Source organism: Larimichthys crocea, chromosome XVII, assembly GCF_000972845.2.
Source record: "Larimichthys crocea isolate SSNF chromosome XVII, L_crocea_2.0, whole genome shotgun sequence".
In the NCBI taxonomy this organism is placed as follows: Eukaryota; Metazoa; Chordata; class Actinopteri; family Sciaenidae; genus Larimichthys; species Larimichthys crocea.
This window is the reverse complement of record NC_040027.1, coordinates 20,947,240-20,959,498: the sequence shown is the minus strand read 5'-3', so window position 1 is coordinate 20,959,498 and position 12,259 is coordinate 20,947,240. Positions and strand designations below refer to the sequence as shown.

General features: G+C 41.3%; 2 protein-coding genes across 3 annotated transcripts; one reads left to right on the top strand and one right to left on the bottom strand.

The window, feature by feature from the left end:
- Positions 1-467: 467 nt before the first annotated feature.
- Positions 468-9,052, top strand: tmprss9 (transmembrane serine protease 9). Of its 2 annotated transcripts, none has more exons than XM_010732428.3 (16): positions 468-754; positions 2,279-2,505; positions 2,616-2,743; positions 2,827-2,894; positions 2,971-3,146; positions 3,318-3,362; positions 4,192-4,305; positions 4,496-4,661; positions 4,780-5,054; positions 5,257-5,399; positions 5,899-6,184; positions 6,284-6,397; positions 6,473-6,641; positions 6,812-7,077; positions 7,515-7,651; positions 8,282-9,052. In XM_010732428.3, the coding sequence occupies exons 2-16, from the start codon at positions 2,361-2,363 to the stop codon at positions 8,441-8,443; spliced, it is 2,394 nt and encodes a 797-aa protein (XP_010730730.2). In that variant the 5' UTR covers positions 468-754; positions 2,279-2,360; the 3' UTR covers positions 8,444-9,052. The 2 variants fall into 2 exon arrangements, with proteins under 2 accessions (XP_010730730.2, XP_010730729.2); XM_010732427.3 differs by lacking the exon at positions 468-754 and adding an exon at positions 763-935.
- Position 9,053: 1 nt separating this feature from the next.
- On the bottom strand, positions 9,054-11,504 carry timm13 (translocase of inner mitochondrial membrane 13 homolog (yeast)). The gene is made up of 3 exons (XM_010732426.3): positions 11,250-11,504; positions 10,732-10,800; positions 9,054-10,268 (listed from the first exon to the last, which is right to left on the bottom strand). The coding sequence occupies exons 1-3, from the start codon at positions 11,367-11,369 to the stop codon at positions 10,170-10,172; spliced, it is 288 nt and encodes a 95-aa protein (XP_010730728.1). The 5' UTR covers positions 11,370-11,504; the 3' UTR covers positions 9,054-10,169.
- Between the last annotated feature and the right edge of the window lie 755 nt (positions 11,505-12,259).

The window sequence follows — 12,259 nt, the reverse complement described above, 5'->3', positions numbered from 1 at the left end:
CCTGTCTGCACACTGACAAAGAGACATTTGTGGTAATAACTGAGTTGAGACAGAAGTGCTTTAAGCAGGGTGGGGGAATAATGTAAGTAGACTGATTTACCTTTGTTAGGATTGTTCCTGAGGGGAGGGGGGCTATGTTGACTTACCTCATAAAACAGTTGAGTAATGGATCTAGTTATTTCTAATATTTTAACACTAATGACAAACTCATTAGCTGTTAGACAGTACATCCTGAATTAAGTTCCAAAAGCGAATATGTATATTTGTTTCTGTATATTTGTGTGAATTTAAAAATTATCTAACTTCACTTCCTCTTTCACTGTCAGCCTAAATGCAGTAGGCTACTAAAATAATTTTAATTGATCAGAGAGGCTGTAATCCTGGTGTTGTGAGCCCCCCAGGACATGCAGCCATAAGCAAAGAATTCAAGCAGGCTTCGCCCCTCCTCTGCTGCTCAGTCACTGTGTCAATGGAGAGCAGACGAGCAGCAACTAGAGGGAGTACTGTGCTCCAATGAAGATTTTTTTTTTTTTTTTTTTTTTTCAGTTACTTTTTTTTTTCGGCTTTCTGTAATGTTCTTTGTTTAAAGGAGTAGCCCATGTTTACAATTCATTTGGAGATTATGGGATCTCTGAGGTGACAGTAGAAATCCCTGTGTACATCGGGGTGTAGCCAAAGGAATCAAGACCGATGGGAGGAGGGTCGGTTGGGAAATTTCTGAAGCTGAGCCGACTTCCTAAAGTAAACTGAAAAGGTGAGTTACCTGCGGGACGGACACGGCACGCCCCTTGGCAGGTGGGACAAATAGCGGACCTCTCGGTCCTGTCCCTTGTCTTCTTCCATCCATGTATCTATTCTTGTCTGCGCCAAGTCACGCACCGAGAACTGCAGGATATCGTGAATGTCAGTGTTCAGAGGAATGAGAGAGGAAAAAGGTGAGTGAGTTTACTTCAGAACATAAAGCCTTTATTGTTTAATGCTCCACACGGTGATGCACCTGCAGTCACGGTGCGTAATTTGCTGGTGCAGTGAACGATGAATATCCTTTAGTCCTAGAGTTTATTCAGTGAAATCCTGTTATCTCTAAAACTTTAGGGACGTTTCCTGTGTTTCCTTGTTTTCAGTGTGACCTTTTTCCACATCTGACTTGGGAACGCCAGGCAACATGGCCTCCACGGTCTCCTTTACGCACGCCCGTACAATCTCAGCCAGATCTCAACCGACCAGAATTATTGCTTGAAAACGAAATACTTATCAGTATTTACCGACTATCTGAGAATATTATCGCTTCTAAATGAATGTTTCCAAGCTACTCGTATTTAAAAACTGAACAACTTGGCTATTTTAGTTTTTGGCTGAAGTTTTGTGTGATATAACACAAAGCAGTGGAACATGGAATCACTTCATATTGTCATACAGGGTCAATATAAGTAACTTCTTGTTAATATCAGGATATTGATATCCATCCTGCTGCCTAGCCATCCCTGTTGCAATGTTAGATTAAATATTGTAGGCATGGATGTAGGGTTGCTGAGGGGGCTGCTGCACCCCCTAAAATCAGGCATGATAAAACCCATCAGTTAAACTTGTAATTACTTTGTTTCCCCCTTTTTTTTTTTTACTGGGTTTTACTGTGCACTAGTATTTGTGGTAGACATTTGACTGGTTTTCTTTATTGTTGATCAATAATGTGTCAATAATGCTAAAACAACGTTATTTCTACCCTCTATTAAGACAAGTCAGCTTGGATCTATCACACAAGAGGTGTTTTAGGGAGTTCACAGTGTCCAAATTGAACAAAGACGTCAGGGCACATGGTCAGACAGAGCGAATTCGACCCAGCCAGTTACAGCTAGAATACATTAGGTAACTACATTTACTGTCATGTACAGTGACACATGTAGGCCATTAGTACAACAGGATTTGTGATGTGCTTTTAGATCAAAGGAATTAAATATATCCAGTAACTAGAGCTTGCTCTGGTTTTTTTAAACATGTACATAAACATGTACATTTCTGATTAAATGTTCTTTAGTAGTTTTTTTTTATTTATTTCAATGTTCCTGCCTGTGTTGTCACTGTGGCCGCTTTGATTTTGGTCTTAGTGTTTGCTGTCTGCTTGTGAAACAATTTTTATATGTATAGTATGTATGCAAAACCTTTGAATGCCACACAGCATTTTGTGTGACCCCTAACTCTAACTGACTTCCAATGCCCCTTGTAGTTCATACTCAGTACAGTTAATTGAATTGAATTTCTGTTACTGTGTTTCTATTAGGACTGGATCATTTTGTCTCTCTGGCATTATGATTCTGGCTACAGTGGAATGCAAGTTGTGAGGTTGGTGTTGTGAATCCAACATGGAGGTGAAGAAGGATGGAGGAGGGCCGTGGTCTTCTTCAGGAGCATCTTCTGCTCCGTCCCACCATGCCTGCTACAGAAGCACCCTCATAGCTTTCTTTTTCTTCTTCCTCGTTATCGGGGTCTTTGTAGGCCTGCTTCTTGGTGAGTCCGTACACAGTATTCTGACTATTCTGTTACACTCAGAGTTTCTAAACTTGATTTTTTGCAAAGCTATCTGTAAGAATTAATAATCTCTTCTCTGCCGTTGCCAGCGTATTTGGTGCAGGAGCAGCATTATTTTATGGAGACAGTGGAGCTGAGAGGTCTGAAGTATGATCCTGTTCTGCAGGATGAGAACTCTGGTTACTCCATAGTACTATCTTCAGTTTTAAAGTCCAAGGTTAGTCCAAAGTTTCTCTACCTTTAGAGCTCTACATTTCTTTTTTAAAGAGTGTTAAACTGTATGTTTTTATTTTATTACAGATTAAAAATGCCCTAACTGCCTCATCAATATCACAACACTACGTTGATTGCAGTATTGTTGCCTATGGGTAAGTGAAAGCTGAACTGAGGTAGATCATTTATTCCAAGCAACAAACAACATTGTCTGCTTTTCTGTCTTCCCAGTAACATTAATGGTGATGTGATGGCAACATTCAGACTGGTCTTCAGGGTGTCTAAGGTCCAGCAGTATTCAGACAACTTTGTTCAGGACTTGCTGAGAACAGGGCTCAGCTCAGCAATGCACGGGAAACCACTAGAGGTGCCAGATTTTGGAGAGATCAACACTATCGTCTTACTGGGTAGTGAAACTATACTGTCATCAGTTGACTGTCTGTGGCCCTACAAGTGGATGTGTGTCTCGGTGGTGTGATAAAAATAGACCACTGGTGTGCAATACATTGTCTCAGGGCCTTCACGGTCCTCACAGGATCTAATGTTTTTTGTTGTGTTTTTTTTTGTCTCATCCCTAGGAGCCAGCGGGAAGTCATTTTATGCTATTGGAGATGAGATGATTGGTGAGTGAATATGTTGTCAGCATTTCATTGTGATATTAAATGGGTTGTGTTTATAATATCAGTGCAGATATACAGGTGTAACTTGTTAATCACAGACAAATGTGCTTGTCTGTGAGTCTTTTCTGTGACTTCTAAAGGATATGTTCACATTTTTTCTGATCTAAAAAACAAAACTCAAATGTTTCAAAGAGGTTTCTGTCATTGTTTCTGCTGTCCATGCCTTTCCACCATGAAGAGACCCCCTCATTATGCAGTTCTAATGTATGAGATGGAACAAAATCCACAATCAGACCCATGACCATTTGCTGCATGTTATTCCCTCTCTCTTCCTGCTTTCCTGCCCAAAAAATATCTTTAAAAGATTCAAAAGTTTATATGAAGACTTTAGTGGTCTAAATGGGCATCTTCAAAGTGACTTTTTGTGTCTTTTTAGTAGAAAAGTCTATGTTTGTCCCTCCAAAAAGGCTTAGGTAAAAAACAAGGACATGAAAAGCAGAATTTCACACAAAATAATTAAGATACCCACTGTAGACTGCAAAAAGCATCTTATTATCTTTGGCTGAACTTTGGAATATATGTTTCCATGTTTTGTCCCCCCATTTCTCACACTGAAATCTTGATAGAAATGGATCTCTTCATGCAGTATGAACAGTAAAGTACACGTGGGCATGTGAGAGTTGGAAATGTGAACTTATCCCTTTATAGTTTTTAAATATTTTTTAAACTACTCTAAAGTAAAGTCATCCTTCTTGCACCTAAATATCTCATATGTTCATGTTGTGCTTTTTTCTGTAACTTTCATTATACCATTTTTTATCTATCTCTTTAGCCAAGTGTCCTGACAACACCTTCACATGTGACAACGGAGAATGTGTCACTAAACTGAATCCAGAGTGCGACTTCATCACCGACTGTGCAGACGGATCTGATGAAGCTCGTTGTGGTGAGTGACTCTTTAAACTTCTTAATCTTACCGTGTCTTTTTAAACCTAGTTATTTGATTTTCATTTTCAGCGGTTACTGGACAAAATCATGCATTGTCACCACATATTTCAGCAGAACATACTGACCTGTAAGAATAACTTCACTGCTTAAGCGTCATCTTTGCCACATGATCTATCTTTTCCCCTCAGCCTGTGGTACACGTCCTGCTATGGGGACCCGGGTGGTGGGTGGTCAGGATGCTCGGAGAGGGGAGCTGCCATGGCAGGTCAGTCTAAGGCTCCATGGACGTCACACCTGTGGAGCCTCCATCATCAATGAACGCTGGTTGGTCAGTGCGGCACACTGCTTTGAGAGGTAGATAGTAATCTCAAAAGTCACAGAACAGCATTAAGAAATTACATTAAATGTTATTAGTTAACTAGTTAATCAGTGTATTCAAATTAGGTTTTAAAGTTTTGTCATCTGTTTATAGGGACAATAACCCCAGAGAGTGGACAGCCATGGTAGGCGCCACACAGGTGAGCGGTGAGGAGTTCACGTCCAAAACCGTTAACATCAAGTCGCTGACTGTGTCTCCACACTACAACCCCATGACCACTGACAATGATGTCACTGTGCTGGAGCTGGAGACTCCTCTCACCTTCAACTCTTACATCCAGCCTGTCTGCCTGCCCTCCCAATCTCATGTCTTTGCCCCTGGACACAGCTGTGTGGTGTCAGGATGGGGAGCCCTGAACCAGTTTAATGGTGAGTCTGGAGTGAAAAGGATCGATTTACCCCAACTCTACATGTAGATAATTTAGATTTATAAGAATGTATACAATAATTGCATAACTTTGTTTCACATTTATGCTTTATATTGACAATATAATATTGACTATTGGCACTGCTGTGTTGAAATACGCTCAGTATGAGTAATTCAGTTGCCTATGGCTCTTCTGTCATTCAGCTGAGGTGCCTCCAACACTGCAGAAGGCAGTGGTAAAAATAATCGACTCCAAGGTGTGCAATAAATCGTCTGTGTACAGAGGTACTGTTACTCACAACATGATGTGTGCTGGATTCCTGCAGGGCAAGGTGGACTCGTGTCAGGTCAGCACCATTTCACATGAACCATGTCCTGGCCACAATAGCACAAACTATCAACTTACATTTTCTTACAATACTTTCTTGTCTTGGGGCAAAGTTTGCATGCATACACTGTTGATCTGGTCTTCTTTTACTATCTTGAAACTATCAAAAATCATGTTAATGTTGTTCCCACACTAAAAATAGAACCCTGTTGGCTGTTCTTGTTAGGACAGGATGTTCCCTGTTAATGTTACGTGGGAGAACATAGCATTCCTCCAGCCCAGCTTCCCATTACAGTTTAATCATTTTAATGCAGCTGGGCACAATGCACTAAACAGTAACTGATATATTGCATTCTGAAATGTATGTATCTTAAGACAGAAATTTCAGTTTTCTTTGCTCAGCAAACCTGTCTCTGGCAGCGATTTGGTGTCCTAACAAGGTTTTCACAGGACAACACCACTGTGCTGTGTAACTGATCTTACATCAGAGTATCAGAGGTCTTGTGTTTTCCCTGCAGGGTGACTCTGGAGGGCCTCTGGTTTGTGAGGGGGCCCCAGGGAGATTCTTTCTGGCTGGTGTGGTGAGTTGGGGTGTGGGCTGTGCCCAGATCAACAGACCTGGGGTTTATTCCCGCGTCACCAGGCTTCGCAACTGGATTCTAAGCCACACAAATCCCACCTTGGTCCATGATTACACCCAGTTTGTTCCCACTGTGCCAGTTAGCTTGACAGGAGGAAACTTAAATCATCCACCAGTACCCAAGACCACAGCTATGCATGTAATATCTGCACCAATAATACCTGGTAATGTCATATTGAAAGAAGCATCATCTATTAGGTAGAAGTCATCAGTACTGACCTATTCTGTGCCATGCTACATAATTTCTCCATCATGTCTTCCAGTCTTAAATTGCAGTGGAAACTTCCAGTGTAGCACCACCTCCTGCATCACCAAGATCAACCCAGAGTGTGATGGAGTCCAAGACTGCCCCAACCGGGCAGACGAAGTAAACTGCGGTATGTTTACATGTGTAAAGGTGTACACATACTTGGTTTGAAAGGAAATGCTTCTGATGTGTGTTTTTGTTGCAGACTGTGGTGTACGTCCTGCGTTGGGGTCACAAAGGATTGTGGGTGGAGTAACGGCTCGAAGGGGGGAGTGGCCTTGGATTGGCAGTCTCCAGTACCAAAGACTTCACCGATGTGGCGCCACGCTCATTCATAACAAATGGTTAATCACAGCGGCACACTGCTTCAAAAGGTACTTTGTGGTTAGATAGAAAGTTACTGAAACTACATACTGTACTTCAGCACATAATAACTTATGTTCTGCATGACAGGATGAACCTAGACTTCACCTCAATATTTGTTTAATTCGAAAAAGAATTGTACTGAACCGGTATAACACAATATTCATCTATAACCCCCCAGTGATCCGAGCCCCACTAACTGGGCCGTGAGTCTGGGATCTGTGCTGCGTTCTGGTGTTGGAGCCCTGGTCATCCCTATCCAGAGGGTCATCATCCACCCAGCCTTTAATGGCACTAGCATGGATCATGACGTGGCTCTTTTGGAGATGATGGTCCCAGTTCCCATGTCATTCACGATCCAGTCTGTCTGTCTCCCCTCGCCGGTACACCGCTTCCTAAAGACTGCAGAGTGCTACATCACGGGCTGGGGATCCATGAGGGAAGGAGGTGAGAGATTTACAAGTCCCAGTGACATCAGGTTGCTGCAGGTTGTGACAATCAGTAATTATCCACAGGGAATATTAAGTGTCTCAGCTGAGAGATGAAAACATTGAAAGCACAAGTCTAAAAAGGTTAAAAAAAAATTTAATGATCAAAAGGTTTTTTGTACTGAAATAAGCTCTTAAACAACTCCTTTATTGCACCTTTTCAATACGGTGTGATATATGAAACACTATCAATTGGAATGTTCCCTGCAACTACAAAAATCATACAGTGTTTCTCATTCCTTTGTATGTACACATGCAGATAGTTGCGCTTTTATCTGACTTATCTACCACTGAAACTTCCTGCCACTACACCGGGACAATGGAAGCGACTGGAACACAGTTTGTCGTGCATGACTTTGCACAATCTACTAATCTAATTTTTATTCTTTGGCACAGGTTCATTGACCAACCTGCTGCAGAAAGCTGCAGTGAACATTATTGATGATGCCGACTGCCAGCAGTCGTATGGAAACGTGTTGACCCCAAGCATGATGTGTGCTGGTTACATGGAAGGAGGCAGAGACACCTGTTTGGTAAGATGCAGGGGGACAGGATACTATGTGACACAAATAACCTTTACACAGCCTGTCCAGACATCTGGGCGGTTTGGTCTTGGCAGCATCTGAGTGATGATTGTGGAGCAAGATAACACAAGTGAGCAGAGGCTCAGGGAAATAGGGCCATGGCTCAGATTTTACAGTGGATATTTAACCAGGTTAGAACAATGTAAATGCTGCCCTTCACTCTTTAGAGGTTTCTAGAACTTGGATAGAAGCATACGGATAATTTAATTACGGTGTAAACATGATGGAGAAAACCAAGTGTTCCTTGGTGAGGAACATTGCAGCACTTATGTGAGCAATGCTTATCTGATGGGAGAGAGTAGACTTTCTTTCCTACAAATACAGAGCCCCCTTTCCACCCACTCCCTCTCTGTAATCTTCTTATGTAAGGAAACCCACATGCATTCCTGTCTCGGTCAAAGCACCTGGCATCTCAGCAGCGATCCAAGTGACATTCTCTTTGTACCCTACTCTTCTTCTTCCCCACTCATCCTTAATCAATTGTTTTATTATTCTTTACATTCTGGGGACCTCTGCGTTGCAGCAATAATTAAAAAGCCACTCTTTTGCTCCTCCTCCCCTTTCTTCTTAATCATCCAGGGAGACTCTGGTGGGCCGCTGACCTGCCGTCATCTCTCCGGCCAATGGTTTATTGCTGGAGTGACAAGCTGGGGACATGGATGTGGGCGAATTGGTTATCCAGGGGTTTACACTCGTGTGACGACCATCAGAAAATGGATATCTGCATATCTGCCTTTCTGAAGAAGCAAACAATGAGATAAACCTGCAAAAAGATGACTACACGGACACAATGGATTTTTGCTGATACATCTTCTCCATAAAAGTGTACTGTACAAGGACTATAAAGTAATGCTAAAAGCCAAATACTCATACTCACACACTGTTTCCACAGTATTGACCTAATGGTCATGGGTGCTGTTTGTAATATTGTGCAATCATCTGAACTGGGACTATCCCCTTTCATAATGTACTGGAGAAATGAGAACACTGAACAGTGGCTTATGGACATTCTTCTAGTACACGCATGATTGAAAGTATTTATTTCAGTTATTTATTTTCTTGACCGGTAAACATACTGTATTACTGTACATGGTGTTGTGTTTTTTGTTTGTTTTTTTGTTTTCATTTTGTGTGGGGTTCAGAATATATGTGGTTCATTTATGGGTACATTTGCTTTTTGTGTATCTATTCTTAGAAAATAAGGCAAAGATGCAGTGTAATAATTGTTAATGAAAGTTGGGTTTTCTGGGAAAAAATATACAAGCTCTGTATGAAAAAGTGGTTTTTGAATCAGCTTTAGAAAGAACTTGAGTTTGATAAAGGCAACTCCTGGTGATGAGAAACACGAAACCCTGATTGACAAGATTTATTGATTTTTCATGAAAATCATTCTATCTGCTCACAATCACACTGTAAATGGTTTTCACACGCTTTTCTGGCTCTTACTTCCTTACATAAACTATGCAGGGGGAAAGAAAGGTTTGCAGTTCCCAGACATTTGACAAACCGTGCACACAAAACTGAGAAAGGTTCAGTGCCCCGTATACAGCAAGGCAGACCCTGCTGAAACAAGCCCACTACTGTGGAGTGTGGCAGATAGTGTGACAACTAAACAGGTCAGACAAAACAGTTTTGTTCTCCAGGCGTACTTTGATATAGGACTGTTTGGAGGCTTGTGAATGTCAGGTTCACAGTTGTGAAAACACTATGTTGGTCCTCAAGGTGATTTTAAGTAGGTCTTTTACAGTAAAAGCATGTTAAGGAAGGCCTATGTTTTCCCTTTAGTGCTCCAGCTGTGCTGCTTATTGCCTAAGCACAAATACTTAGTGTCTCTGAGCAGAAACACAATGAAAAGAATGGGCAACAGTGTCCTAATTATACAGGCCAACAAAAAAGCCTCAGCCTTAGATGCATGGCAGGAAGGCAAACACATAGTTTTAGAGCACAGCGCTCGCTTTAGTGTTGCAGTTGACTAATTTAAGATGGCCACTTTTATCCTGTGCTTATCCTTTTCAGGGAGCTGAAACATATCCCAGCAAGCACTGCAAAAGATATAGGGTACACCCTGGAGAGATAGCACATGTGCACAAACACATTCATGCCAACGCGCAATTTAAAGTTTCCAATTGTCCAAATGTCTTTGGACGTGCAGGCCCAAACTCCAGGATTTTACAATGCATGTTTACTTGTTAACCAGAAGATTCATTATTTATTTATAACATAAAAACACAAATAATCACACTTTGTTACTGAACTGTTCCTCAGAGCAAACTGAAGATGTCCACAGAGACATTGTTATGGCTAGAGTCCACAGGCTCTGCTTTGCCTGTCTGTGAGGTATAATGACAGAAGTTGATAGTGTGCTGCTGCTGCTGCGACACATCTGTACACAGCCTCTGGCTTCCAGATGTGGTCCTTCTCACTGCAAGCGGCAGCCTGAGGAAGGGAAGGATGAAGAAGGGGATGTTCACATGCGAGCTCTTTCCCTCTGTAATCTGGAGTTGTATGTTCGGGACACAGTGTTCCAGGCATCCATATACCGGTCCATACACATGGCAATACATTTCTGTGAAGACAAAAGCAGTGACGTTAACACTATGAAAAGCAATCCTGAAATTGTTCACCAAATTAGGATCTTTTATAAAGTAACTAATTATTATTTTCATTATAAATTACTCTTACACATTATTTTCTTGATGAATCATCTGTGATGTAACACAAAAATGATGAATACTCATACTCACGGGCAATTTAGAGTCACCAATTAACCTATTAAGTGTATGTCTTTGGACTGTGGGAGGAAGATAACCATTGAGAACCCACGAAGACACAGGGAGAACATGCAAACTCAACATAGACAGGCCTAGTGCCAACCACTGCACCACGGTGTCGCCCTTATAGCTGAAATATGACTTATGCAATAATCAAAATAAATACATGTTTTCTGTCAATTTGACTAATGCTTTCAGCTCTACTCTCTTGTAGCATCTAAACTTTAAAGCTCATTACGGCTCAATACGCATAGATACCTGCTCAGAGTTGTCCAGCGTACTTCCAGGTTTACCTATGCACTTCTTGAAGCATTTGTCTGTCATTCTCTGAAACACAAAGAAAACGTCTGCGTGTCATCATGTGGTACATACTTACTGGAGTTATATCAGAAGTTCTGGTTAACATTTATTTGACATTTTGTAAGTGAACTAAAGCATGTAGCTAGTCAAACTGGGTTTTAAAAGGTACATCTGGTAAAAGGGTCAGTTTGTAAGATTAGGCAGCCACTCTCCTTCCTAGCATGAAGGAGAAACTATAATGGGAAAAACGCTGAAGGCCAGTGTAGTTTGTCCAATCTGGGCTACTGTAGGACATGGCGGACTCCGTGGAAAAGGACCCGCTGCATCTTTATGCTCACTGGACCTTTATAACATTATAACCTAGCTAATAAATACGATCATTCTAACACAGATAAACATTATTGTAACTATATTTAACCGTCGCATTAAGTTTTGGGTTAGCCTCTCTAGCTTAGCATCTGCACCCATTGACTCACCTGCAGCAGCTCCTGCGCGTTAGCCACCGCGATCTGGACCTTGACCTGCTCCATGATCTGTCCGGCGTCCACCTTACCGCCCGACGCACCTGCTGAGAAGTCTGACCCGAACCCGTCCATTTGTACCGGAGCCGACACCGACAACTGTTGCTGTACTGACCTGCTTTAGATGCACGTGCAGACAGACGCTGCTAGACTTGGCTAACGCAAGATTTCGGTGCCCTTGACAGCGACGGAAGTCGGGTGACGTCATTTCCGTGTGGCGGATTCCTACATGGGAAATGTAGTTTTTTTTTGTGAGTTGACATTGTAAGCTAAAAACAGCCCTGTCGAAATAATATTCATATTTAAACTCATGGTTATATCACTTAAGAGACATGAACGCTTTAGCACACGTACACGCGCACCTCAACTACCATAACGACGCACGTGGGTGCACGCAGGTGTGTTTGCCACGCGGTGGAGCTATACTCCACTGAATCATTCAGGTTTAAATCTTCCTTAGAGTAACTCCAATTTATTTCAAGCAAGCTACCAATGAACTATTGCTAACGGATATAATTTATTTTCTTTTATTTGTTCATGATTTAATAGTTTAATGCACATATTGTCAGATTAGCAGTTTTCAGATTTAAAACAATATTAATAATAGTTTAAAAGATTATTGATCCCATACTAGGGACATTTACTTGTTCCTGGGCCCCAGAAATCTGTTGTCAAGAGATAAGAAAATACTCACAAATAAGAAATCCATAATTTAAAAAGAATTTACTCAAAATATACTCAAAATATATACTCAAAATAGAAGAAATAGTATTAAATATCCAATCAAAACGTTATACACATTATATACACCTCTCAAGTATACACAAATGCATGTTGGATCATTTGTATAATACACTTGTATCTATATATAACAGTATTTTTAATGTTTACAGGAAAAAGTAATTGCACGGTGTAGTATACTTGTGAGATGTAAATAAGGGTGTGCATGTAGGGAAATTATAACA

Coding starts and splice junctions, on each gene's coding strand:
- tmprss9 (XM_010732428.3), top strand. CDS start 2,361: ATGGAGGTGAAGAAGGATGGAGGAGGGCCGTGGTCTTCTTCAGGAGCA. Junction 2,506..2,615: donor CTTTGTAGGCCTGCTTCTTG/GTGAGTCCGTAC, acceptor TGCCGTTGCCAG/CGTATTTGGTGCAGGAGCAG. Junction 6,642..6,811: donor GCGGCACACTGCTTCAAAAG/GTACTTTGTGGT, acceptor ATAACCCCCCAG/TGATCCGAGCCCCACTAACT.
- timm13 (XM_010732426.3), bottom strand. CDS start 11,369: ATGGACGGGTTCGGGTCAGACTTCTCAGCAGGTGCGTCGGGCGGTAAG. Junction 10,801..11,249: donor ACGCGCAGGAGCTGCTGCAG/GTGAGTCAATGG, acceptor TTTGTGTTTCAG/AGAATGACAGACAAATGCTT. Junction 10,269..10,731: donor CGCTGGACAACTCTGAGCAG/GTATCTATGCGT, acceptor TTGTCTTCACAG/AAATGTATTGCCATGTGTAT.